The 27,573-nt window shown below is 38.0% G+C and overlaps 1 protein-coding gene across 3 annotated transcripts in view; it reads left to right on the top strand.

The window, feature by feature from the left end:
* Nucleotides 1–27,573, top strand: part of GLRA2 (glycine receptor alpha 2) — a 130,745-nt gene that overhangs the window by 27,167 nt on the left and 76,005 nt on the right. For all 3 annotated transcript variants that reach the window (XM_086462707.1, XM_086462785.1, XM_086462859.1), the window contains exons 4-7: nucleotides 3,403–3,626; nucleotides 16,557–16,639; nucleotides 17,291–17,428; nucleotides 20,099–20,313. In XM_086462707.1, coding sequence (XP_086318833.1) covers nucleotides 3,403–3,626; nucleotides 16,557–16,639; nucleotides 17,291–17,428; nucleotides 20,099–20,313 — 660 coding nt within the window. The remainder of the gene's footprint in view (nucleotides 1–3,402; nucleotides 3,627–16,556; nucleotides 16,640–17,290; nucleotides 17,429–20,098; nucleotides 20,314–27,573) is intronic.

The raw sequence follows: 27,573 nt of genomic DNA on the forward strand, positions 1-27,573 counted from the left end.
TAACTGTGAGGACATTATTATTGTCGTTATGCCCTATAATCAATGACTGACACTGTGCAGCAGGTTCTCTGTTGGGGTAATGCATCAAACTCCAGTTGTGTTTTGAGTACTTACGTTAGCAGAAAAATTTGTCATTCCTTTATTTCAAAAGCTTGGCTGTGGCTGGCTGTATGATATTACCTTCCCACTAGAAAAGACATAATTACAAATGAGCTTGTTAGATCCTGATTAATTCATATGTATAGTTTTAGCTGCTTAAGAGACTCCAACTGAAGTCATTGGAGACACCTTGCATGCCTAGGTATGTAAGTAGCCAAATGCTTTTTTGTACCGTTAAAGAACTACTTTTCAGTTAGCATTCATATTTAGGATTTAGAGAGAGAGAGTTGTCTCGTTGACAAGTCCCACTCATGCATGGAAGGCCAGTTAAGTCTGCAGTTTGCCTCAGACATCCAACTCAACACCTGGGCTGATCAGTGCTGTTGGAGGGGAAGATGGGAGGAAGGCTGAGATCTAAGTCAAGAATCAGCTCAGAGACAGAAAGTAGCACTTAGCAGGTGAGACCAAAGTGACCCAAAGGGACCCCAAGCTTTGCTGCAGTATTGGGCAGTGAATCTGGTGGCCATAGATATGCTGAAAGACCATTTCTATCCAGATTTCTGTAACACAAACTAAGTATATCTGTGGATTGAGTCCCTAAATCTTCAGATGAATCTACTAAAACTAATCAGATGAATATTCCTTTACTGTATTACTGTTACTCTGATCTCATGGCTGTTCATTTGAGTTGCCTTGAGCTATTGCTGGCATCAGTGTTGCGACTGAGATTGAATCTCCAGGTCCACACTCCTTGTTCAGAGCAGTGGTGCTGTCAGAAAGAATTTGTGGAGCGGGTGTACTTGTGGTTGTGTAGGAGTGCATTACTACAGTCCACCCACTTCTACCCTCAGGAACTTGCAAAACACACACTGTAGTCTGCCTAAGCTCCATGTTGTGATAACATTCTCAGGAGAATTTTTCTTCAGAAGATAGTTACAATGTTAGCACAGGAAAAGTACATTCAAAATTCTGCACATGATTAGGTCTGACTGTGTAAACACACATCTCTCTCAACTGCTTATACTGCAAGCATAGGAGAAAAAACGAATGATGATTTTGTGATGTACATGTTATATTTCCATTTTTATTTCTTATTAAAATAGCTATACATGTAAATATATATGCAAAGCCTATCAGACATAAATGAAGGTTTCAGTGCTGTTTTGCTTCTAACAAAGCAGCTCGTAGAGACAAGGCATTTCCAAGTGTATTGGTGTAGTGGCTCTCATATATTTATGAAGGTACATATTGAAAAAGATAGTGTAATCCTCTTGTCATTATTCATGCTTTTGGTATAATATATATCATCATATGCAAGCTCTTCTATGAATAAGGATTTTTCAGACTGTTTTTTGTTAGCTAAATCATTAACTACTAAAGTTCACGAAAGAATATTTGGTTTTAGATTTTTCTAAATAACTTACTGATTTTAATTATTTATGATTTCTATGTCATGGGGGCAAAAATCCCTCTGCTTTCCATAGACTTCACTATATATCTTATTTCAAAGAAAAATTAAAGGCAGTTGCACAGCTAGTTTTAGGAATTTTATTCTGTCATCAGTAACTGATGACAGTTACTGCCTTCTTTTCTCCAGACTGAAAATCAAATGTTTTCCTGCATTTATAATTAGAACTGTCCCATATAAACTTAAAAGACAAGCTCAGTTTTTAAAACAAAGAAACAAGGGAAAGTATGCTTAAGGTTAGTGTATCCTCACAAAAAGTGACAAAGTTTTATAAGCTCAGAACTGCAAGTAGCTATTTGATCTTTAACTGTATGAAACAACACCATAATAAAAAAATGCAGTGGCTTGTGAAAAACAGATACAGGCTTTTGTAAGTATATTTAATAAATGTGCTATTCCTGAGACCTCTCCCATGTTTGTCTTGCTGTGATTAATAGACATTTCTGTTTTGACTAATGTCTATGCAACAGTAGAATAATGATAAAGAAAACAAGAAAAATCACGTTCCTAGTGAGATTGTAAAGTGTCATCCCATTGGGTTCAATAACTGCATCTCTTTGGATGCCAGGAGTATTATGTCAGGGCAGCAGCACACCTCATCACTAACTTACTGAATGAGGGGTGGGAAATGATGGAGCTTGGAGGGGCTCGTTCACAGACTCTGCATATCGGGCAAGTTGCTTTCTGCAGCTCTAATCAGAATGAGAATATTTATTTACATTTCAAGGATGATAAGTTCTTTGGACTATGCAGTTCAATGGCCTAAGTAAACCCAGGTCAGCTCATAGATCTTCCAAGTCAAAAGCACAGTGCTGCCATTTTAATGTACTGCGGCTACCATAAAGCAAGTCCTAAATGTAAGGCATTCGTACAGTTGGCAGAATTATTTGATAACATATTCCTCCAAATAATATAATTGATATAAATATTATTAAATATTTTCCTTGTAGAGGAAAAGTAGACATATTTCTAAGAAAGTATTCACAAGCAACTTAAGTGTAGTAATTTCAGGTAAATATGCTGCAAGAGCAGGGAAATCTAGGGGAGAAGCAACTATTTGATGACTTTGGAAATTCAGGATAAGGAGAATAAACATCAGCATCTTTCCATTCCCTCCAGAGAGTTTAGACCCTAAAAGCTCTTTTCACACTCCCCTTTAATTGCCAGTTCTTGACACAGCATTTATGTTGGTTCTGTATGAACCTCTAAGTAATTGCTGCCTTTCCTAGTTGTGACTAGCAGACTGCTGAGCAGAAGAGTGCAATTAGAACAATTTTAATGGGGCAAAGAGAGGGAGGAGTGAATGAAAAAACATACACAGAAAAGCATAGAGTAGATAGAAAAAGGACATAAACAGTAAATAGGAAGTGTTGGTTTAATTTCTTCTATACAAATCTGGTTTCACTGGAATTAGAACTATTCATGAGTACATTAGAAATAATTGATTTACATATTGGAAGCAATTTATTTAAATTAATAGTTTTATAGAATCTTTGTTGAAATTGTATCTATCTAGCTGCAATGCTTTTTGACTTTCTAAGTACCTCTGAGTAAATCCATAACATTTGAGAGGGTTATATTTTGTATTGGAGGTTGCAGTTAATATTTTTTTAATCACTGAAGTAATTTTGATTTGGAAAGCGTACCAGTTGTATGTGTTTGGTTCAATACAGCCTTTAGACTATTTTCAAATGAGAACTCTTATGTTCAAAGGAAAACATAAATATTTGCTGTGAAGCTGGTACTGTAGTAAGTCTAAGAGCATAAAGAAAGCTAATGTGGGCTTCCAGTTTTGGTAAGTGGCTTAGTGACCTTTTTACATGGCATTTCTGTAGGACTACAGAGTGAACATTTTTTTGAGACAGCAGTGGAATGACTCACGTCTGGCTTACAGCGAATATCCCGATGATTCCTTGGATTTGGATCCCTCTATGTTGGACTCCATTTGGAAGCCAGATTTATTCTTTGCCAATGAGAAAGGAGCAAACTTCCATGATGTCACGACAGACAACAAGTTGCTAAGGATTTTTAAAACTGGAAAAGTTTTGTACAGTATCAGGTAAACCAGCTATCTTTATTTTTTTCTCTTCGTCCCCTTCTTTCCCCTCACTCCCTGTTTTTCTGGATGTAACTATGCTTACAGAACATAATGTACATGTTTAATTTTTTGTTGTCCAATGTATACAACTGAAATGAGACTTAATCATAGCGGGGTAGAAGGAAAATTTGCTTATGTTCCTTTGCTAAGCTTTCACTTTTCACAAAATAGTCTGTAAGTGGCACAGCAGTACTTCTTAGTCTTGGAAACTTGAGGCTGTTTAAAACTTCAGTGGTACACCTCAATAATTCCCATTAGCATTAACTCAAGTCACTCCTCTTACAAAGAGAGGAAATCAACTCCCCTGTAGTTTGTGGGTGGCAGTGTAGAAGTAAAGGGGAAGAGTATTTTAAATGTCTGCTCAAGCACTGAAGTAAAAATATGCTTAAAATGCAATAAACTTGACATGCAAGTCCCTGGGTAATCAGATGTATCTATTCACATTTATAAATAACTGGAATTACAGGAAGCATTTTCTCATACTAAGTTCATTGAAGTGTGTATCGTGTGACTGGATTTAGGCTGAATTAATAAACACTGACAAAACATGATTTGATATGACCTGATGAAATGGGACACATGCAGAGAATCAGAGTTGCATTGCACAGGCATAAACAGCAGCAAATAATCTGCAGTATTTATTTGACATTCAGCTTACTGTGCACCCTTTATTGCTTAATATAGTTAGTCAAAGATGCAAACCACTGTATTATTGCTCTTAAAATTTTTTAAAAAAAGTAATTACTGTGTTTTATTTGTTCCTGGGAATGCTTCTCAGCTTTTGCCTTCCTTGCATTGTGGAAAGTAAACACAATAGTATTTGTTTAAGAGATGGCTTAGTGAATTTACTCATCTGTAAGGCAGATTAGTTTAGAAGGCTGCTGTTTCTGACTGGGCATTCTGTTCATGAGCTGCATTTTCATTAAGGAATTATTATTCATCCAGGTTCAGGACAGCTGTGTTCTTTAGGATGCTAAATAAATAAATAATAGCTTGGCACTTCCTCCGTTTACTTAATTCTTGTGGAAATTCCTTGATAAGAACCCAGTAATATGTGGATGGATTAAGCAGGGTGGAAATTAATTTTTTATTGAGAAAGGTTTCAAATTGGTACACCTGAACAGTTTGGGAATAATAATAGGATATAAGGATGAAAATAGCACTAGCAGAGTGACAAATATGCTGTCACTTACAAATATTTCTTGTTTCACCCTGGGAAAGAAATGAATGCATCTGTTTGTTTGAATGACATCAGACACTATCTTATTGGAGGCAACAGTACAGTTGGGTGCTGTTCTGAATGCAGATAGATAATTTTCCTGACATTTGTCCATGCGGGAAAAGTAATATTTTGAGCTGTCATATCACATCTGTAAAAGTCCCACACCTAAATGCAAGTTAATCTGAAGCAGAGTAAGCAGTATTCCAATGGATTACTAAGCAAACCTCATTGTTTCTCATTTGAATCGCACATCAGTAACAGATGCTTACCTGGCGCCTCTAACACGCCATATAATTTTTCAGTACTTTACAGTGAAGACAACTTTCCAGAGCACAGAAGCTTGAAGTCAGAAGTAATTAGAAAAACTTGTCTTTATTCTCTAGATACTGGGCTAGATGCATCTGTGTGTTGCCATTTGCTTTTAGTTGTGCTACATGGAAACAAACAAGAATATTCTACTGATTGGTTTCAGTACACTGAGAATGTTAAATGCTGCCATTTTCACTGCTGCACCAATAGCACTTCACCTAACATCGTGGTATTTAACATTTAGCATTTAGTGTGCTGTAAATGTTTAAAGCACTTCACAAACATGTCTGAGAAGTAGTGGTGTAGACATATTTCCAAATTTAATAAAGTCAAGGTCAAGTTAATCTAACATGAATATAAACTGCTTTCTGCATAAAATGAGTTTAGAACTGCTGCCGAAAATTAATGAGTAAGAAGCAAGGTGTGTGCATTATATGACAGTGGTATTTCTCTTCCCTATATACTGCCCTGAAAACATGGAAATATGCTACTCAGGAGGTACAACCGGCTTATGCTGTTAAATGCTCTCAGAGGCCAACCCTGTGCTTTCTGAAAAGAATTTGGGAGTCACCTGCAACTAGATCTTATGGTCCATATTTCTCTAAAACGAGACTCTTGATGTAGGATGTGGGTGCTCAGATAAGTCATGGAAGGGTCAGTGAGAGTCTGGTCTGTGTGTTACCTCCACTACAGTGCCTAGCTCTGGGACTTATCTCACGCCGTGGTAAGCATGAGGCTCTTTGTCGTTCTCTCAGTGAGGGATAGGACATCCTGCATTTAATGGTGATGGTAGGCATGGCAGAGATTTCCATCATAGTTTACCTTATAATAATTAGTTACAACGCTCATGCTTGCAGACTCCTAGACATATATTTAATTCTCTAGGAGTTGTTACAGAAAATAAAGCCAGAGTCGTTGATGGTTGATGTACCCACCTATGAATCATATAAGTTTAGCAGTCCAAACCTATCTTTAGATATTTGCTGCATGCTAAAACAACTACCTTGGTATTTGTTTTGATTTCAAATAGCTTGCTGTATATGCTGTATGGAGCCTCAGGCTCTATATCTGGATAACTGGTCTAGACCTTTGGGGATAACTGGTCTAAACCTTTGGGTACTGCAGGGAGTGAAGGAAACCCAGCACTACTCAGCACTGCAAATGTATGCTATTACCACCAGAGATGTAACAACAGCTCTTAGAGGTGTGTGTATTTCGGGAAGTCAGCAGCTATAGCGAAGTTATGTTCAGCAGACAACTACAGTTTAGTCAAGATCAGTGTCAGTTACACTCTTTGAGCTGCAAAACAGTTAAATAGGTGTAACTTTTATTTTAAAGCCCTCTGCAGAGAGCAGTCAACAAGAGGGGTTTGTTACAGCAGTATTCAATAAAATTAGCTTAAGCTGTTTATATTTCATATGCTGAAAAAACAAAGACAGTTAAAATTAGATCCTACATAATGTCACCCCCTAGATGGCTGTGACTCATCCGCTCCCGGTTCATGAAAGATCTCTTTATGTATTGGATTTAGTGGAAAAAGTGGCAGTGCTCTGTGACGATACCGAGAATCCTATTCCTGGCACTCACATTCTGTATTACACCTGGATTTTGCATTGTATACACTACTTCACTGATTTTGTGTTCTGGGGGCAAGGATGGTATCTTCTCTGGCCTACTGTGGACACCTGGGATATCAGGAAAATGTTAAATAACCTCACAGGAGGCTTTGCGTTCTCTCCAAGACACCCATTTGTGCTACCTGCTTCCTAAAAATGCATTTCAGGCTGCCAGCCAGCTCAAAATATTAGCATCTGCCAAAAAGCTTATTTTAGCAGAGTGATAGAAAACGGAATGGTTTTATTTAAGATTCGGCTTTTTTTTTTTTTTCTGCACTAATTGCCTCGCTCGCCTTTTAATATTTTCAGTGCACGTCAGCCACGTGAGCTTGATGTAGAAGGTAATATAACCCAACTGTGATATTGATCCATGTCATTGAACCTAGAATATATTGGTCAGGAAGGTAAAGGGGCTGTAACTTCTTTTCTTTAACCTGCTGCTCCAGAAAAGACTCCTGATTGCCCAATAAGATTGTAGACCTATGCTCTGAAATGTGGTGTAAGTGCATTTAGCCAGAAAGAGTTACAAAGCAGATTACTTTGTATTTTTTTAAAATATGCAAAGATTTTAGAACATGTTGCATAATTTGACAAGAGCCACATGGAATTCTAGCGAGGAGATTTGTGCAAATTCGTGAATTACATTTCTCCCTCGTTTTTCTATTCCTGTTCAAAGAACAATGAAATACTTAGGAAGAATTTCCTCGAGTCTTTCAAAATATCTGTTTTTCTGTCTTTATTTATCTTCACTGTACAAGAAATGTTACAGTTATGTAGAAAATTAGTTCTTCTCTTGGTTTCAACTCTTGACCTAGATTTAAGTGTTAAATGTTATTATGGACGAGGGCAGAGTGTCTAACAGAGCGCAGTACTGTGCTGTTAGGGCACCACAAAACAGAGAAAATTCAAGCTATTAGATCACTTTCTATTTGTGCAGCTGTTCTGGAGGTGATTACTAGCCCCTCTGTTCGGCAACAAGTAGCTGACAGGATGAGTTGGCACATCCAAAAGCCCTTGCCTGCTTATGCAACCAAAGAGAAGTATCTGTGAAAACAGCACATTTATTTGCAATTCCGTCTCCTGTGCCAGCTGCCTTACTTGGGAGTTTCCAAAATCAGCTCTTCCTAGTGTGGCCGTAGTGCCGAGTGACAGAGCTCTGAGTAAAACCCCCCCTGCACCCTCACCACCCCACACACCATTTTGGGTTATATTACAAGTTCTGACTACCATGTCCCTCGTGTAAATCATCAGAAGTAATCTATAGCACTTTTATAATTCAGCTTTTCTGAGTGAAACTTCTGTGCTTTGTGGTCTCCTCTGTACTCGTGTTCTTTGTCCTATGGGAAAGAAATACAAAGCAGACTAAGGAAATACATGGGTAACACTGCTAGTCCCTCTGCAACAGAATATTCGTAGGGCAAAAAGTCCTCTGTCCTTCTGAAATATTCTGGGTTTAAACAAGATCAGATCTTAGATTTTCACATTTCTGCTACAGAATATGTTTCCATGTTGCAGTAAAGTCAGGCATGGGTTTTCTAAAGCAATTTGAAGTACGGACCTTAGCAGCTATAGGGTAACGAAGCTCCATTTACACCTGATGAGATGGTTGCATGTAAATCACCCATGGCACAGCACAGTCTAGCCTAACAGAGTGGTAGGAAATGTTGTGTTCTACAGCTCTGCGTGCTGCCTACGCTTTAATTTGATGACTTCAATTTTATTTTACGATCTAATGTTGGGATTTAAGAGGATTTGGACTTTACTAGCAGCATTGTCTTTCCATATGACAGATTAGTAGAGCGGGAAGCAGAGAGACTGATATCATGATTGACACTACTGTTTACTATGTAGGAACCCCTCTCTCCAACCTCACACAATTGAATTTATTACCTCAGGCCCTATCAGAACAATACTGATACTGACAAGATGGGGATTTTCCCTTGGCAGTTAATGTCAATCAGCACAAGAATATTTTCAGAGAAAATTATTTAGTTCTTCAGTTGGCAAAACCATACACTGTCCCATGCTCACTGCCCTGACTCTCCAAAAGCGTAAAATGTCTTCATATACCTCAAAGTAAATTTTCCACATTTAAAACAAACAGAAACATGGAAGAATAATAAATGCAGAAATGCTAACTGAAATAGAGCACATATCTAAAGAAGTTTTGGGTTTGACAGCTGTTGTATATCATAGGCAGAAGCCTTACAGACATTATATAAATAATGTTAGAATCACTAAACTTTATTGAACTGCACAATTTTATTGGGACACAGTGACTTCCAAAATTGTGGCTGCATGCTGTGTGAGTCCAGTGAACTTGACAAATTTGTCTTCCCATGGGCATGATTACAATAATAACAATGGTTTCAGAGGCTAATAAATTGCAGCCTTTTTTGTGGGACAAGCAGCTGTTCTCATTACGGCTGAACCCAACGTCCTTGGATTATCATTAGCTGCACAATTTTCACCTGTCCTTTTTCTTTCCTTCTTGCCGTTACTCCTGCCTCTCCCTCCACCTCCACTCCCCTTCCTTTTTGGGGTCTTTTAATTAGATGGCCTGAGATTCTTCTCATCCTTTGGAATGGTTTCCTAACACTCTTTTAACTGTGCCCTCCCATCACCCACTTCCTTCTTTCTCATTCCCTCCCAATCTACAAATTCAGACTGAGGAGCTAGACCTGTGTTCCAATACTCTTATTTTTCTGTTGTATCTAAAGTACTTGTTTTGCATAACAAATAATAAAACCTACTAAATAAATAATAAAGCCTAATGCGGGTACTTTGTTATGCAGCTAGCACAACTATTGTCAAAACCCCATTGATGATCCTGCTTAAGGAAAGAATAATTTACATTTTAATGACACAAAATTAGTTGCTTTTTCACTTCATAAGGCATTTAGAGCAAAGTAGGGGTATGGACTTTATATCTGTACTGTACTGCCTAACTTCTTCCCCTAATGCTGTGCACATCTCCAGCTGGCACAACACACAAGAGCACTGGAGGTGAGGTAAACAAAAACATAGCAGAAGAGCTACTTAGACTGAAGAACAATGCTACCAGGATAACAAATGGCACTGAACTGGTTATAAGTAAGCTTAAAGTGGAAGTTACAAAGCTTCCAGCCATATACACCTTGAATTCCTAGACAATAATCCAACAGAAATATCAGGGAGGACATGGCCAAGTATCATAAATTAACCTTGATCATTTTTGAAAGGGATTAGATGATGTGACTGTGTGTGATAGCAGATGACCAGACTTGATGGCCCAAGATGTCACTTGTATAGCCCTGTACTCCTGTGTCTCAAATAAAAAGGAAGACTTTGTTCTAAGTAAAAAAGTGGGAAGTGCTGCTGGAGACCAATTTGTACACATAAAGTTGTTTTTGGCTGACAAGATCAAAAAATATTGGCAGGTGGTTGCTTCTGGATGTCTATGTCAATGGGGTAGTTGTATAGCCAAGACACATGTCTATGTACCTGCTCACCTTACGGGTAATGGCGATGCCTGTCCTTGATTGCTAGTGACCAATCACTCCTTTTACCCATTGAAATGCATTGGAGCAGTTACAGGTTAGGTGTAAAATGATGTAGGTGCAGAAGCCCTTTCTAAATGGTACAAAAAAGCATGTTTTCCTTGAACATGGTCCCAGGGGTGAAGGTCTTTTGCCAATTGCATTGGAATATATGGCTTAGAACAGAAATGTCATCATGCCAGGAGGAAAGCAGCACTGTACTAAACACAAACTGCAGGAAAAGTAAGATAGAAAATGACAGAGGAGAAAGGAGAGATGAAACACTGTTCTTCATGGGAAGGAAACAGGTGGATACAGAATTTAACTGTTACATGAAACCATGCTTGAATTTAATTTCATAGATTTGCTTGAGCAATAATTGGAAAATCATTTGCTGGCAGCTCATGTGCTGGCATTGTCTATCTACAGACAATGATTGCATTACAATGAGAAGTGGGATGCCTGTAACGAGAAATCCACCACCCCACTCCATGCCAGCTCCTGTGTTGTTAAGCAGCACATGAAGCAAAGCAAAGAGCTGGAGGGAGTGAGAATATGCTCATAAACAGCACTACCTGAAACTCCAGCCTACATCTCACATTTTGCCATAGCAGAGAAGGCTGCATGTCTCCTCTAAGCCCGAGTTCAGCTCATTCCCATCTGACAGAAATGAAGCTGCAGAACATGACAAATATTAGAGAGGAATTCCAGGAGCCCTCAAAAATTAAGGGAAAAAGGAGACAGTGTGACTGTTCCATTTAACAGGACAAAGCCTGTAGAGTGTGAAAATTACCAGAATTGACATTCTAAATGATGAGTCAGGTGCCTGAAAAAATAATGAGATGGACTGCAAAATGAAAAGCCCTTTAAAAGATGAATGTCGCTGGGAATATTTGGGTTTTTTTTTCTCTTCTGTTATATGAACAGTGTGTGTGCTCTTCTTTCAGGCACAGATCACTCGCGAGAGGGGGCTGGGAGGAATGTAAGGAGATTTTAGATTCTCCTCCCTGTTTCAGTGCCACTAGCCTGAATGGCATTTGCTCCTGTGTCATGCGATGCTGTCATGGTTGCTGTGCAACTCCATCTCTGCTGCCGGTTTAATAGGGAACTTTGTCTGCTTGTGCTTAGGTAATATTTTAGTGTTACTTCAGCCGCTATAAGGATCAGGAATTTAATCTTCCAAAGAAAAATACACCATTAAAAATATTTTTACCTTTTTTGTCAGCTTGGAGCTTTAAGAAAAATACCAGAAGTCTTACAATTTATGATAGCATCTTTGGAATTGGCAATCCTGAAAAAAAATCCTGCTTGTCTTACTAGACCTAGCACTGTGGGCTTTGCACAGCTATAAGACTTTTTATGAAAATGGCACATAGCCAATGTTAGCAGTGACCATGTATGTACTACTTGTGTTCTAGTATTTGCAGTGCAAAATCCTAGATTGTGAAGTCTCCTATCCCAACAGCTGAGGTGCAGATGGGTGTAGCATGAAAGAACGAAGGGATAAGAATAGGAACAAAATCTTATTTTTGATACCATGCCCACTCATGGTGAGGCGTTTGTTGCTTTTCGTGCTTGTGAGGAGATAATCATGCCTTTTTTCTGGAGATGGAAGGGACTTGTACCCTTATCTCCAGGACTATTTACATTCCCAACAGTATTTCTATACGTAATAAGACTGACCCTAGTTATTTATTATCAGAAAAATCTCTACGAGGAGACTGTTTTTCTGTAGCCTGCTCACAAACCTCCACTCTTGCAAGATAATTAATGAAAATGATATTTCCCTGTCATCAGATACCTCATATTGTGATCCACAGGGCCTCTCTCTTGTGGGATCAGCGTCCTCCTCCAGGATGATAGTTATCGCTGAGATCAAGGGAAGTTTCGGGTAAGCTGCAACACAACAGGCTAAGGAATGATAGCTGCTTGTAAAGAAGTGGGTTAGAATACGATTTAAGGGTTGCTGCAGATACGGCAATATGTCAAATCACAGTTAAAATTAGATAATCTCTTAAATATATAAAAAATATTATTGGCTTATGTAATGTGTGGACTCAGTTCCTTAAGAGTTTAATATGATACTAGCAGTTCTTCAGTTTTGTGTTGCAGACCATCCGCGAGCGATGTAGTACTCTGAAGCATTTTCGTAGTGTTGTAAGATTATCAGAGAATTGGTATGATGGTGATGAGCATCAGCATTCAAAATCCCTAAGAGAAGGAATAGGATTGGAGATCATCTTGAGAATAATCTGTTTACAAACATTTAACTACTATTGATTTTTTTTTTTTTTATTAAAGGAACTTACCCTCCACTGATGGTGTTGCTTTGGGGGTTAGATGTCAAAGAGCTTGGTTTTGGCTTCTATGATAAAGGAGACTGCAGCCTGAAGGACTTTTGCCTTCCTGCCTGCAGAAATGGGAAACACAGACCTCTGAATGATCCTGTAAGGGGGTTTCTGGGGTGACCAGAAATGAAAGTTGTTGAACTGGGGTGAGAAGAGAGACAGACCCACAGCCTGAGTGATTTCTCAGGACGTTCTAGTGAAACCAGGGGATGAAAGAGGGAGGTTTGAATGAAATGCTGAGTGAAGAAATCTGGGCAGTGCCTGCTGCGCTTTGAAGGCATTTAAAGTATCAGCAGATGCTGTTCAGAAGGACTTACCTAGTGTGTGAGGGAATCCTCAGGAAGAGGGTCCAAAGTTTACGGCAGGCAATGCTGCACTGGAGTGCTTGTATTACAGCCCTGTTTCTGCCACAGCATTGCTCAGTAATATTATTGATTTATTTTTTTTATTATTTTTTGTCACAGTGCCGGCTAATTGTTCATTCTTTGTTTTCTGGCTCTGATTCTGCAGTTTTTCTATTCATACGCTATTTGTGCTATTTTAGGGCTTGATTCTTCCTTGACTGCGGAATGGGTGAGGGAGTAGGGAGGGAAAGAAAAGAGCAACTTTACCTCTCCTCCGGGCCGGCTTGCTGGCCCTGGCATTGTGCCTGAAGTGCTGGGGCGCTGGAGATGTGACTCTTGTGCTCCCACATGACCCCTGTCTGCTCAGCTGGAAAATATAACATGCCCAACCCCAGAGCTCTCCCTGAGAGAGCAATGTGACCTGAGCCTGGCTAGAAGGGGGGAAAGGGTGCTCAGGTAACTGAAGACAAATCCAAGTCCTTGGTCAACTGCTTCTCTGTTCAGCTTTACAGAATGTTCATAAAACACTTCCCATCGGTGTTTTATGGTGCTGCACCACCAAAGCTCTTGTTTATGCATTTCAAACGCCTTGATGGCAGGGTGCCTGAAAAATAAAATAATTGTTCTATAGTAATTTGTTCTGTTTTATGAACTATTAAATTGTTCATCAATGTAATTGCCAGTTAAACTTGCACTTTTCACTAGAGCTCCAGGGAACGTTCTTGAATTTGCCAAGTGTAAGACAAGTTAATTTTTCTGAAACACTTTCTGTCAATGACACTGTTATAGTCAATGTGGGTAGCTATATCTGTCTAACACTTCCCATTTCTGATCCTTTTTCCTTCTTAATGTAAACATGCAAGTAGTGACATGGCACCTGGGTTTGGAAACACTTGCAGGATCATATTTTTACTGAAAAAGAGTCAGCTGCTGTATATTGACCCACCACCATGGTCTTCAGTGGAGCTACTTCAGACTGCAGCAACTGAGCACTTACCACATACTAATCTTGTTGAAAATCAGTGAATCCGTGGAAGATTCCAGGCAACAAGCATTGGGTTCAACACTTGCATTACTCTTAGTAAAAGGGATTATGGAGTCCAAGATGTTAACTATGAATGGCTACTCTGTCAAGATGAACAACAAGTAGGGGTAAAGCTATAAGGGCATGGTTTCTTGACCTAGCCTTGTCAATACAGTGAATAGAAATTATTTTCCATTTGTCAGGGTAAGCAGAGAGTAATTTAGTCTTCCTAAATGACACCTTCGGTTAGGAAAAGAAAGAAAAGTTGTTAACCTTTGTGTGAACTTATTTAATGAGTATTTTCTCAGCACATCTCCAGAAAAAAAATAAATTGATATAACTACCTAGTATTAGTGGAGACAGATCAATTTTTCCCCGTAAGGCTTGAAAGCTGAGACTGGATATATTCACTTTCTCATGAGTTTGATATTAGACTAACAAAAGACCCACATGCCCATGTATGTAGTCAAACTGCCAGATCCTTTGAGGTTTTGGGAGAGTAGAAAGGGATGAAGGGGGAAGGAAACAAACTCAGTGTGCAGTCCACACCTGACAGTCAGTAAAATCTGAGGAGTGGATAAGTCATGTCTACTTCAATGAATAAAAAAAAAAATGACATATTTAGAAAGGCTGTATTTGCACAAAGACGTGTTTGAAATGAACTTAAAACATCTAAGCCATATACAGAAGGTGACTGAAAAGAAGGAAGAGGGTTTGATATAGCAACATTTCAGAAAAAATGTAGAAGCAGTCTTTTGTTAATACTGAGGATTAGCAGTTTAATTAGCTCGGTCTTTAATGCAGGAAATTACCTTGTAAAACTGAGACTAGTTAACATTTGCAGGGCGCTTAAAATATTTAAATGAGTAAAGGCTGGATTTTCAATGCCATTTATATGACTACTAGATATACTTTTTTTCTCTAGATGATGAATTTTTTTTTAATGCTTAGGCTATTTGCTCCCAAAGGTTAAATGGAAGTTTATTTACTGTGGTGGTGTTGAGAAGACTACTGGGGGCTTTTCTTCATCTCAGTGCACTTTGCGGCCACAGGCAACTGATCTCCAATTTCCTGATACAACCATCTTCCACACTGAAGATTGTGTCAAGACGAAAATGATGTGACTTTCTCTAGGTAGCCCACAAGTAGACAAAAGCAGTGATGTTGAACATGATTTTTGATCAGGCTGAGACCATTTTGATCTCAGCTACCTAAATATAATTTTCTTGTCATAGTGATTGGATTGCAGGACAGTAGGGTAGAAGGCCCAGTCAGACCATCCCCAAAAATTCATGTGGTGAAGAAACAGACTGAGAGAGTGTGAATCAGCTGTATGTGGTGAGAAGCACAAAATTACCACAGGAGACACAGCTTAGTGAAGTATTTCTCCATAGAGATCACACTTGTCAGTGGGACAACGTGTTTTCAAGGTTAGCAGCTGGCCCATGGGTCCATTGTCATAATCAAAAAATTATTCTCATTGTACTGTGTTAATGTTTCGGTGTACCTTCAAATCAGAAAAATCAGTTCTCATCCTTGATGGTAAATGGGTGCAGAGATTTTTATTTATGTGCTTTCTTTATGTCAAAATGTTTTCTATGCTTAAGGTAGTCTGAAATAAAAATGTTCTCTTTTTATAAAATTTAACCCAAAATCTTAACAACCCTTCTGTTTTTCAAAGCAGCTAGTTGTTTGTAATTATGTCATCTCTGTATCTCAGTTTGTTAAAAATTGTTTCTTCTCCCCCCACAAAAATGAAAATAAATAAAGCAGAGGAGAAGTCTTGAAACAGATTTCAATCAAACGTGAAATAGTAAAATGAACTAAAAAAAAAAAAAAAAAGAAAGAAAGAAACATTAAGAACATTCTTATCGAAGTTAAATTATGCTTTATCTGGGACAATAACAACTGAAAAATTAAAAAGAGAAATTTACTTTGTATGATAATGTTCCTTTAGGCTTACTTTCTTCTATCTGCATGCTTTATCTTTTAATGCTGTGTGATTCTAGCTTTTACTGTATGATGTTTTTTTCTTTCTTTTAATGGCTAAGTGGCAAGAATGCAGGGTTTGAAATGCACCTCACACAAGAAAAGCACTCTCTTGAAAAAAACCCATGGTTGTTTTCTCCTTTCTTTGCTTTTCCAAAACAAAGGTTAAAAATCTGTGTCCCATGATAAGTTATTTCAGCTTTTGCATTGTTTGGGTTCAGTATTATACATAAACCTTTCACTGGTACATTAGCGGAGAGCATTCTTTACTATCCTGACGTTTCTCCTCTGTCTCTGTTACACTCAGCCAATGCAGCCAGTGAGTGCCCAGTTTGCTTACATACTCTGTCTTCATGGCTCTTATGTCCTTAAAAGCTCAGAGGGGAGAGGGAGCCCAGCCTCTGAGGTGTTAAGATTTGGTCTTGATCCTTTAAGCTCTTAATATAGGGCTTTGGATAAAACCTGTAGATTTCTAACAATAGCGTCTTTTTTTTTTTTTTTTTTTTTCCCTTCAATTTTAGGCTTACTTTAACCTTATCCTGTCCCATGGACTTGAAGAATTTTCCTATGGATGTACAGACATGTACAATGCAGCTAGAGAGCTGTGAGTGTCCAATTGCTTTATCTATCACAGAAAAAGTTTTTACCATAACATTCAGTGGTTAGAGAGTAGCTACATTGTTGTAATTATGTGGTGAGACTCAATATTTCAATTTTGTAAGAGAAAATCATGAAGGTACAGTGTTTTAACTGTCCGTCACTGTACCTTGAAACATCTCTTTCCCCTCCACTCCTCTCACTGGTATGTTCACAGGTTTACAAAAGCTGCGGTTTTCTTTTCAGTAAGGGACCAGCATTCTGCAGTCTAGAAATCCTTGTTTTGTTCGTGCATGCCGACTCCATCACCAAAAATGACGAAAAAAATGCAAAATACAGGCTGACGCATAGGCACAGAGAAATGATGGTTCAGTTGTAAGCAGTATCTTTGATGGGCCAGAAAAATTATTTTTTAGTGGCAAACTAAGGCAGTATTTCAGAATACAACAGTGTTACTTGTTGTTTTTGATAGAGTAATAGTGCAGAAATAGTAACTGGTAAGTAACAACAATAATTCTGTTGTTAATCAGACAGTTTAAAAATACAACAGAGATAACATGTATTGCAATAAAAGACATGCTTTTCAGGCATAACAATATTTGGTTTTGATGTTTTCTTGTTGGCTACCATCTAACAAACTCTGATTTCTTTATTGTAGTTGGCTACACTATGAATGATCTGATATTTGAATGGCTAAGTGATGGACCTGTGCAAGTTGCAGAGGGTTTGACCTTGCCACAGTTTCTTTTGAAAGAAGATAAAGAACTCGGTTATTGCACAAAACATTACAATACTGGTGAGCGTTACTCTTTTTTTTTTTTTTCTATTAATTGCTCTAATGGTATCTATTGTCAATTTGTAAAGGGAAATGATGGGTAAAACTAAAAAGAAAAAGAAATTAAAGTCTGAATCAGCCACACTTATTTTTAAATCTGAAGAAAAAAAGAAATTTTCTCCCTTTTTGTTTGAAATATTTAATTTGCAAATTTCTTTCAATTTCATTAAAGAAATTGTTTTGATTTCCTTAAAATAAAAGTTTTTGAACAAACGGAATATTTTCTTGAATATTGATTCATCACTTTTAAAGTACTGATTTTTCTGAACTTGATTTATTTCTCCAACATATAAAATTGCCAGTGAGGAAAAATAGGAAAAATAGCAAATTTTCACCAGTTTTTGTGTGGTCTAATTTATGTCATGTAGTGTTTGAAAGGACAATGCTTTCGTTGCTGATCTGAATAGCGTACAGACATGAAATGTTGTGAAATTAAATGTTTGTTTAATACGCCAAGGTTTTTTCTTGTATTTGCTATTTTGAAGTTTCAAATGCTCTGTTTTCTATCTTTAGCTTTACAGAGCAGAGAGAACTCTGTTAAAATTTTGATTCAGCTGCTTGGAGTTTATTCAATAGGGACAGCATTTAGAGAACAGTTTGCTGGGTGCTTGCTGGGATTAGATATAATCCTTCTTCTCATCTAAAATGGCTTTTTCATCGTTTCAGCGTAAGAGCCAATCTTGTTGCATCAAATACATTTGTTTCGCTCTGTGAAATAACACAATGTGAGAGGTTCTGCCTCTGCCAAAATTAATTGCATTCATTTGTTATGAGGAGAAAATTACTGTTTTTAATTTTTATAAATGCAGCTTCTCATTTTGGGGCCCCAAGTGCCAAGGAAGGAAAACTTTGTGATTCCACAGTCCAAGTGCTGTGGAAAGGGGGACTGCTGTGACTTCTCGTCTTTTCTCATGCTTAAAGGGGATAATTGAGAGTAACTTCCAATAGACAGAGCTTAGCCATTTGTAATTTGGCTGATACAAAACTTAGCCGTTTCCCACCACACGACTCAAACTTTAAATAACTGGATTAATTTGCTTTTCTAATTACTGTCAGATAACAAGTTTGCAGGGTCAAACACTGAAAGTAAGAGAGAAGGGAGAGCACGTGCAACAGTTTCCTTGTATACCCCGGGCAATTCCCCACAAAGGATAAAAATGCCAAGTAGTAGCTCCCATTACGTGTAGTTAAACAAAATAAATGCATAGTTAGCAAAAGTTAAAAGCGTGTAGCCTGGCAAGGGGAACGGAAAAGCGGAATTTGGGCAAAAGAAAACTTTGCCTGCAGGCACCCACTTCACTGTGTTCTCTCTAGTATGTTTCCTCAGGTTTGGTGTGAAATTAAAATGTGGATAAAAGCTGTATTATTCAGCCTTCTCCTACCCACACTGTCCAGGTTGTGCCACAGGAATCTGTGGAGCATTCAACAAACTGGGCTAGTCTCATTCCATTGCTGCCACACGTGGCCACCCCACCCCTTTCAAGTCCCCTTCTGTATGGACAGACTGGTCAGTATGGACAGGCTGGTCAGGATCAGTCGCTACCCAGGTCTCAGCATCTGCCTTTAGGGTCACAGGTCTGGTCATTCATTTTAGAGTTTCCACCTTGTCAAAAGGTATTTTTCAGTACTTCTTCCCTCCTCTCTTTGTCAAACAATCTCTGCATTGTCCTTTGTGACAACTCTTGCACCCTGCTGTTCAGCTTTCTAGACTAGCAGAAAAATATGCGTACATCACAAAAAAGGTGCAAAAAATTTAATTTCCCCTGAAAGGACAAACAAGGAACAATGCAGCTTCATGAATTTGACCAACCAGCACAAAACTGGACCTTTGAAACTATTAGCATGACACTTCAGGAACAACTGACTTTCTTGTACTCGGGTTAGTCTGCCTTGAGCGAGAGCCTTCACAGTACCTAAACCACAGTAATTTGGAAAGCAGCACAGAGTGAGTGGATTAGTATCTGATGAGTTGTTGCAACTCAGGACTCTGCATCCCCCACTGCATGACTAGCTGTGCCATCAGGCAATCCTAAACTTCTGTCTTCTGCTACCCCTGTGGAGCAGCTATCTGTTGTTTGAAGAATCACTCACCTCCCACAAGAGATTGTTGTGGGTTTCCTGGAATTAGACTTTTGGCAAAATTCAAAGTAAGCTTTGAGTTGATTCTACTGCGAGACATAATCCACAGACACAGGTAAACGACATGGCCAGAATGAGAAGGGGTGTGATCTACCATGGGATTATGAGATTAGTAGTTTACAGTTTAAGTACATTTCCTTAATTTTACATCATTAAAAGAGCAAAATGCTGTCCCCTTTTAATACTAAACATTATATTTGACTAAAGTAAAATCTCATTAAATTTTGAGAAAAGAAGCATTACATTAGATTTTCTGGAGGTGAAACAACTGTGCTAATATTTGTTTTCTCAGATAACATGAAGAACTGTGCACAGCCTGCTTCAGGGGTCCTGTGTGTCCCTCAAACCAGTGTGCAACAAATGGCTAACTTGCATTTGTGTACCAGGACCTGTTTACAGTGTTAGGTGAAACAGGCCACACATCTAACTTATGTTCAGAAAACAGGCTAAAAATGTGCAAAAAGCATTTATGAAAGTAATTTCATGTTCTAGGAAAGTTTACATGCATTGAAGTCAAGTTTCATTTGGAGCGTCAGATGGGATACTATTTAATCCAGATGTACATTCCTAGCCTGCTGATTGTCATTTTGTCCTGGGTTTCTTTCTGGATCAACATGGATGCTGCTCCAGCTAGAGTTGCACTGGGTATCACTACAGTTCTGACAATGACCACGCAAAGCTCAGGATCGAGAGCTTCCCTCCCAAAAGTAAGGAAATCGTTTTATACCACTGATTTGTTATTAACAAGAAATATTTGTACTGCTTTTTGAAGTTTCTGAAAGATCTGTGTAAATATGCATCTGATAAGGATAGATGAGAAAGCAGTAGCAGTGTGATGTTAAAGTGTTGCAATACTCTTGCATTTGGATTAAGGCAGGTTTCTGCTGGTTTGCGGGATGGCTGGAGGATTCAACAGTACGGATTCTTAATGACTTTCTACTGATTTTGACACTTAGTTTTCAGCATTTAGAAGCCAGATGTTCTGAAGTATTTAGGTACCTGACTGGATTTCTGGAAACACTTTCATGAAAATTGGACATTCTATCTAATTGGGAACTTTATAAACTCTGGTCTTTTCTGGACTGTTAGACTCTCAAATATTGGTGTTTCTAGATATGGCTCTTAGTCCACTGGATATATAAATATACACTAAAATGTGCATATATATATGTATAAAATACATATATGTAACATGTATACACCTAGAATGTTTCTCTGGAGAATCTTTTCAGTGAAGAACTGCTGATGTCTTTGCCTCACGGCAGAATTTGTCCATACTCTCATTCAACTGTTGTCTGCAGACCTTCACCCTGTCTACGCACAAAAATATCCTCTCAGTCAAATTTTGTGGTCTTTTTAATCCAGGCCAGATGCTGTAGATGTGCTTACAGATTACAGACTGGGTTCTTTGTTTAGTCAGGCTGACAGCTCTTTTCAGCATAGGCATAGCCTGAATGCTTCTGCTGATAGCATTCCCAGCAGAATTTCATGTGCGTGCTCAGGTTTTGTACAATTTTCTGGAAGAAAGCTCAGAGGTAGGTCAGTTTACAACAGTCTAAGGAGTCATGAACTATAGTTTGTGAAGAGCTCTCTTTACAGCAGTCCAGCATTACAGGGATTGGGATCATAACAGCAATGAAAAGCGCAAATTTTAAGTGTTTGTATAGATCACGAACTGTTCCAAGATGCATGTTGTATTTTGTTCTACTTTACCCTCAGTATCACATTTAGTCTCATTCCAAATACTGTAATTTGTTCAAGTGGAGCATATATAGGACAACTTCAAAAACTGCACAGATTGTGTTACTCTTCTGTTGGTAATGAGAAAGTATCACTTAAAAATCTGTTGACTACAACAGTTGGTTCAGCTTCACTTGTTCACTTGGAGATATGTATAATTTTCCATGCAAACTGAAAGCCTTTCATATATTAACTCAGAATTTCAAATGGCTAATTTCTTAAACGTTGTTTAGACAATTCAGTCAGTATTACCAAGAGAAAATTCTGAAAAGAAAGTCAACAAAGAGATGATCTTGGCAAGGAGCATTTAGAATCTGTAGATAGCAAGTTTGAAGTCACTGAAGACTGTCTAGATGGTACAACATGACTCCATGTCATATATTCCAAGTTTCTTCCATACTAACTGGCTTGAGAATTAGAGATGGTACAATCATTGTAGTGGAGATTTCCACGCACATTTCCAACTGGGCAAACATACCCTGCCAATTAACTCTGCAGTATTAGCATGCCCAAAATGCTAAACTTTAGAAAGACTTTTCATCATAGGCCTTTGATCCAGCTGAAATGTTTCTTCCTTCTGTATTCTGCCTTGTTTGCGTAGAAAAGTATTTGCTGAATAATTTTCTGGGTTTCTACTGTACTGGAAGAAATGGGAAGGTACAGGATATGTTGACTGTGGCTATTTGATTATCAGAGAGGGTCTTCTCCAGCCTCAGGATTAAATACATTTACCTCAGCAGCTGTCAGAGAACGACAATGTTCTGGCCTTTCTCCATCTTCTCCTTTTCTGCTGTATTCCTTTGGCAGAAGATAGGCAGTAAGGAAAAGTACCTCACCAGAGAGCCTAGCACACTTATTTCAGTCAGGCTACATCCAGTTGTTGCGATTGCACTGTATATTTCAGCTGAGCTGTACTTTCGTCTCTATATAAGTGAGTTAATCCTTTTGGGGGCTGTTGAAGGTGTGCCAGTTGACTTAAAAACGTGGTTCTAAGGAAATGCTAGTATCTCTGCCAGCCGACTCCCACCTCGGATGACTCAGGTGCCTAAAGAAACGGGACTGACCAAAACAAAAGTGCTTCAAAACAGGCTTTGTGTGCATATGTAGCTGTATAACCATGTGTCACCATACAGGTCTCATATCACCAGCGTCTGATTCCTTGCACAAAGAAGCAAGCTTTTCTTGCTGTGGCTGTTGCAGTTGCAGATGTGTAGCTATTTTAAAACCTCATCTGTTACTTAATACCAAAATTGTATTTCTTAATAAAATCTGTCCAGCTGAAATACATTTAGAAATAACAATACGAAAAGAATTGAATCAAATCAGTGTTAAATCTGAAGTCCCAAAATGGCTCTTTAAAAGTAATGTTTTTTTAAGTCCTGTCTACATATTGCCAAAACACAGGAAGTCAGGCTGTCAATAAAACATCCATTTAAAAATTGCTCTAAGCATAGATATCTAACAGAATAAGACATGACAGAAGAGTTATTTTTGCGAGAGTACTAAAAAAAAAACAGATGCAATTTTGCTCTGTAAAAGCAGCCTAGATTTGAATACAAGAGTTATATCTTTTCCCCAACCTTCTTTTTGTCTTATTCTTATTAACACGCATACAGCTCAACTTTAGCTTTAATTTACCCGCTGCCTCATGCCAAGAGTTTCTTCGCATTCTTCTTTATTTTAGTACAGCTTTACCACAAAAAAATAACAAAGAATCAGAACTCATCAACTTTAAAGGGAAAAATTCCTTTACCTAAAAAAAGGCAAAGAAGAATTATGATAAGATTCCTGGTTAGTTTTTTTGTCCATTTCCAAGTTACTATCTAAACGGTGAAAGTGTTGCTGTTTAGAAGTAGTTACACACACATTGTTCTCAGCCCTGGTATAAGATTGCATGTTTGCTTAAAACTGCTCTTTTCCATATTAATAACTAATATTCATTTTGATATACAGATTTCATAATGACAGGTCACAGCAACACAGACATTATGCATTCAGTTGTTGAAAATTAAAGATAAGATTGAGACTGCTGAAAAGAAAAAATAAAAGAAAGGAAAAGAAAAGAAAAGAAATTAATTCTAGCTGAGGCTTATGTTTTCTGCACATAAGAGAAACATCTAGAAAGCCTCTTCCAAATGAATTATAATTATGTTTCTTTCATAAATTTTGTAGTATTTCTGTGGAATTATTATCTTTGGAGTATTTTGAAATTCTGGCTGAGAATATAGGGTTGAATTCTAATATCAGCAACATAGTAATAAAGAAATCAATATACCTTTTTCCTTATTCATCTACAAAGTTGATTTCTTACAGAAGTTAAGCATAAACTATGAGAAAGTTTACATCCCAACAAAGCTTCTGTTCTAGGAAGGGAGACCTGCAGTGCCTGTTTGAGCAGTACTGTGTCCTGCTTCCTTCACGGACATGAGATAATAATTTTCTGTATAAGAAGTATCTGCAGAGAAATATTCACCATCGTGTCAGCCTCTTTTATAGTGATGATATTATTTTGTGTTTGTTGCAGAAGAGTAGTGAGGGGTCCTGCAACCAGAGTTACCCTTACTGGCTGTGTTAGGGGGTGGTAAGGAACTCAGCCAGAAAGCTGGGGTTTAGTACGCTACCTCCAGTTTGGCTAATCCATTGCTGGGATGCTGGGGAATGGTGATCCAAATCAGCAGGGTTCCTGTGATCAGCTCCCCTTCCCACATGTTCATGTATATAAGTCTTACCCACATCTGATACACTATGTCCAAATTCCTCTGGCTGTGTCATCATTTTCCACTTAGAAACTTTGGCTGGATAAATGTTTGTGCACCCAGCTACACCAGTAGCTCTTGCTGATTGGCCAGCTGAGCAGAAAGCCTGGTTGACAGCTGGGTGATCAGTGTGACCACACATCCACAATGAAACCCCCAGGAAACCCTGAGCTTTCTATGCGAGTCCTGTGCGTGAACCAGGGAGCTCACTTGCACCTAGGGTTTGCTGGATTTCATCTATCCAGGGAAATTGTATGGCAGACAAATCAGGGATGTGACGTAACCTACTGTACATCCATGCAATACTCAGCACGTGCATAGATCCAATGCCTTCTGGAAGTATCAGATGCACGGCACAAAAATGTGGGTATGTATTCCTTTAAAATATGGACTAAGGAACGTCTGGGTATCATAATGGACACAGAGATATAGAATATACTTTACATGTTTTATGGTCCCAGCTGTGTATAAGGAAATAAAGGGAAGGATATCAAGGTACAATAGCACAGGGTTACTGAGATGTGTTAGAAAACAGTTCTTTTCTTCAGAGCATTGAGTGACCATTCTCTTGCTCTTCTATTTATTTTTAAACAGCTTCCCTTTTGTTGAATCAACAAAATCAAAAGTTTTAAAGCATTTTCAAAAGAGACATTTGAAAGAATAATGAGTTCTCTCCTGTGTTAGTAATTGGGTATTTTTCAGATTGCTTTCTTCTTAAAACACTTATATAATCCAAATCTTAACATCAACAGTCCAAGAAATTGAATTACTTCTAATGCCATAAAGCAAAACATTTGAGGACACTTTAAGTCAAGTAAGTGGTAGCAACTGTGCTTTGCACAGTTGCATAGCATTCTTATTGTGTTATTTTAATGCACAGTGCTTGATGAATGCATGTTCCTTCCCCAGGGAGCAATCTGTGCAGAAAAAAATTCCCATTCAAAGCTCACTGAAACCTTTGGGACCCCTTCCATTCACTTCATTTTGCTTCGGATCACTAAATGCATTACCAAATGCAATAAAAGCATTGTATTCTAATAGGTGCAGAGACGTGCGAAACCAAAGTCAATGAAATCTTTCCCCTTTGGCAGTAAATGACTGCTTTTATGTGTCGTCAACTATCCCCAGCGTATTTGGAGATTTTTCAAGATTCTTTGGCTTCTGGTAGACCAGCCTGAGAAAGTAACCTCTCCTTTTCTTAACTGACAAAAGTTATTATGTATAGAAGCTCAAGAATACAGCACATTCTTTATCTTGAATTAAGGTTAAAACGATACAATAATAAAATTTTTAAAAAAGGGGGAAGAAATGAGGAGAAATAACAATAAAGAAAAAGGAATAGATGCTGTTATCAGAGATGATATCCTTCTGTGCTCATTTGTCTTCACAGGAGGCAGAGCACCTAAGGTGACAGTTTACTCTTTGATGTACAAAACACAGAGATGATACATTTTGGTGCAGCATTATGGTTAAAAAAAAAAAGCAATAATCAAGTAACTTGGAATGGAAGCAATTTTTTGACAAATTACTTTTACTCTAATCTCAAGATCTGAAGAGGAAATACAGGAGTAATCCGGCAATCATGAAATATGTTACTTGGCACTTGGCTTGTGTGGGTGTCTGAGCACTTCACACACTGCTTAAATAGTTAAGCAAATCTTATTTTTACTAGATGTTTACAAATTCTTGTTGGTGACCTGATGGTCCTAAAATATTACCTTGATATTTAATACGCTTGCCTTATGTTGCATATTTATATATTCTGATAGGTGACTGCAAACAAGTTTCCACTTTTGAAAAATTTGTTAAGGGGCCTTGAGTGCGTTTAAAAAGAAACATCATAGTGGTTGTCAGCTTTCTTGTCAATAACAAAAGTGGGCTTGCTCTCCAAACTCTTGGGAAGTCAGGCTGTGCTGTCAGGTAACCATGGGGATCTGCTCTTCAGACATGTGCTACACAGAAATGTTTTAGCACTCAGTTGTTTTGTTACTTTCCAATGTTCTTACATAACTTTATTTTCCCTCCCCATTATAATTTTAACATGTAACATATTCCTTCTTTTACTTATATTAAAAGATCATGAAACCTGCTTTAGCTGGGTTTTTTTTTTGAGGTTGGCAGAGCTAGGTACAACTAAATCTTGTATTCAGGCAACATTTTCAATATCCATTGTTATATTTCATACAGTATTTGGATCTGGATACAGAGATCTGTTCTACACATGAAATCACTTTGACTGAACCTATTTTTCAACAAAAATATTCCAAACAAAACAAGGGTCATAAGTAATGTAAAATAGTAAGTAAAATAGCATTTGTTTGCTTGCTGCAACTTATTGAAGCCGTTACCTGAGTACAAACTGATTGTGACTAAATATAGAGTTCTGTGTGTAAAACAAGCAGTCCTACAAAATACTATAAAATAAATTCCTGTCAAGTTGTTTATAAACACCTGCTCATAACTTATAGCTCAAAAAAGGTATTTTCTTTTTCTCCTCTACAACTTTTTCATACTCCATTTCTTTATTCTTACTTCTTCCCTCTTTGCTTATGTTTTCTCACAAATAGTTTCAAGGTAAGATATTAATGTGTTGGTGCTTGAGGGCAAGAGATTGTTTGAACTGCAGTGGAAGATGTGGTATATGTATCAGATGATACATGATGTACCAGAGGTAACTTTCTAGCCACTTCAAGTATCAATATCACGGAGGCCATGGTAACACCAGCTTGAAAAGACAGTCTTGACCCTGAGGAAAAGAGTGTGTGGTGCCCAGAAACGTCTCTGCTGCTTCCACCTACATTACCTGGTATTGTAAAAGACACTTTCCCTTCCTGCAAATCTTGCACCTTTGAGATCTAGGTAGATATTTACACAGTTAGACTATGCAGTTACAACTTCACTGGGGGCAGTATCTCAATTAAAGCTATGTTAGATGAGCTTTGGCACAGTTATGTATGTGGTGATCATGCATCCATTCTAGGAAGAAATTTTTTTCTTCCATTTCACAACCACTTCCAGTTCTGTAAAACTGAAGATTTGGGTCTGCTGCATGAGTAAGAAGACAAAACCCAGCAGGATCCAGACTTCTTGTGAGAAAAGCAGGAGGAAGAAGAATGTATATATTAAACACAGTATTGAAATCTGTTGCTAGAAATTGCCGCATTGTTCTGTTTAGCTTGGCCACAGACATGTGGTTTCCTGGTCAATCTTTGGGTCTTTCAGCAGTTATATATGGATTCTACTGAAATTCTTGCTGCACTTCATTTTGTGCAAAGCTGACTGGTGAGATACTGACTGGTATGTTGTCTGATAAAGATTAATACTGATAAAGACTAATGCATTAGGATCTATAGCAGATTCTACTCTATGAAAGTAAAAAATAAAAGACTGAGTAAATCAGTCACTTTTTCCACTGTACAAATCTAAACTTTAAAGTACTTTTCTGTATAGTGAAGACAGTGGTATTTACTG

This window comes from Leptosomus discolor, chromosome 1 (genome assembly GCF_034619465.1).
Source record: "Leptosomus discolor isolate bLepDis1 chromosome 1, bLepDis1.hap2, whole genome shotgun sequence".
Classification (NCBI taxonomy): domain Eukaryota; kingdom Metazoa; phylum Chordata; class Aves; order Leptosomiformes; family Leptosomidae; genus Leptosomus; species Leptosomus discolor.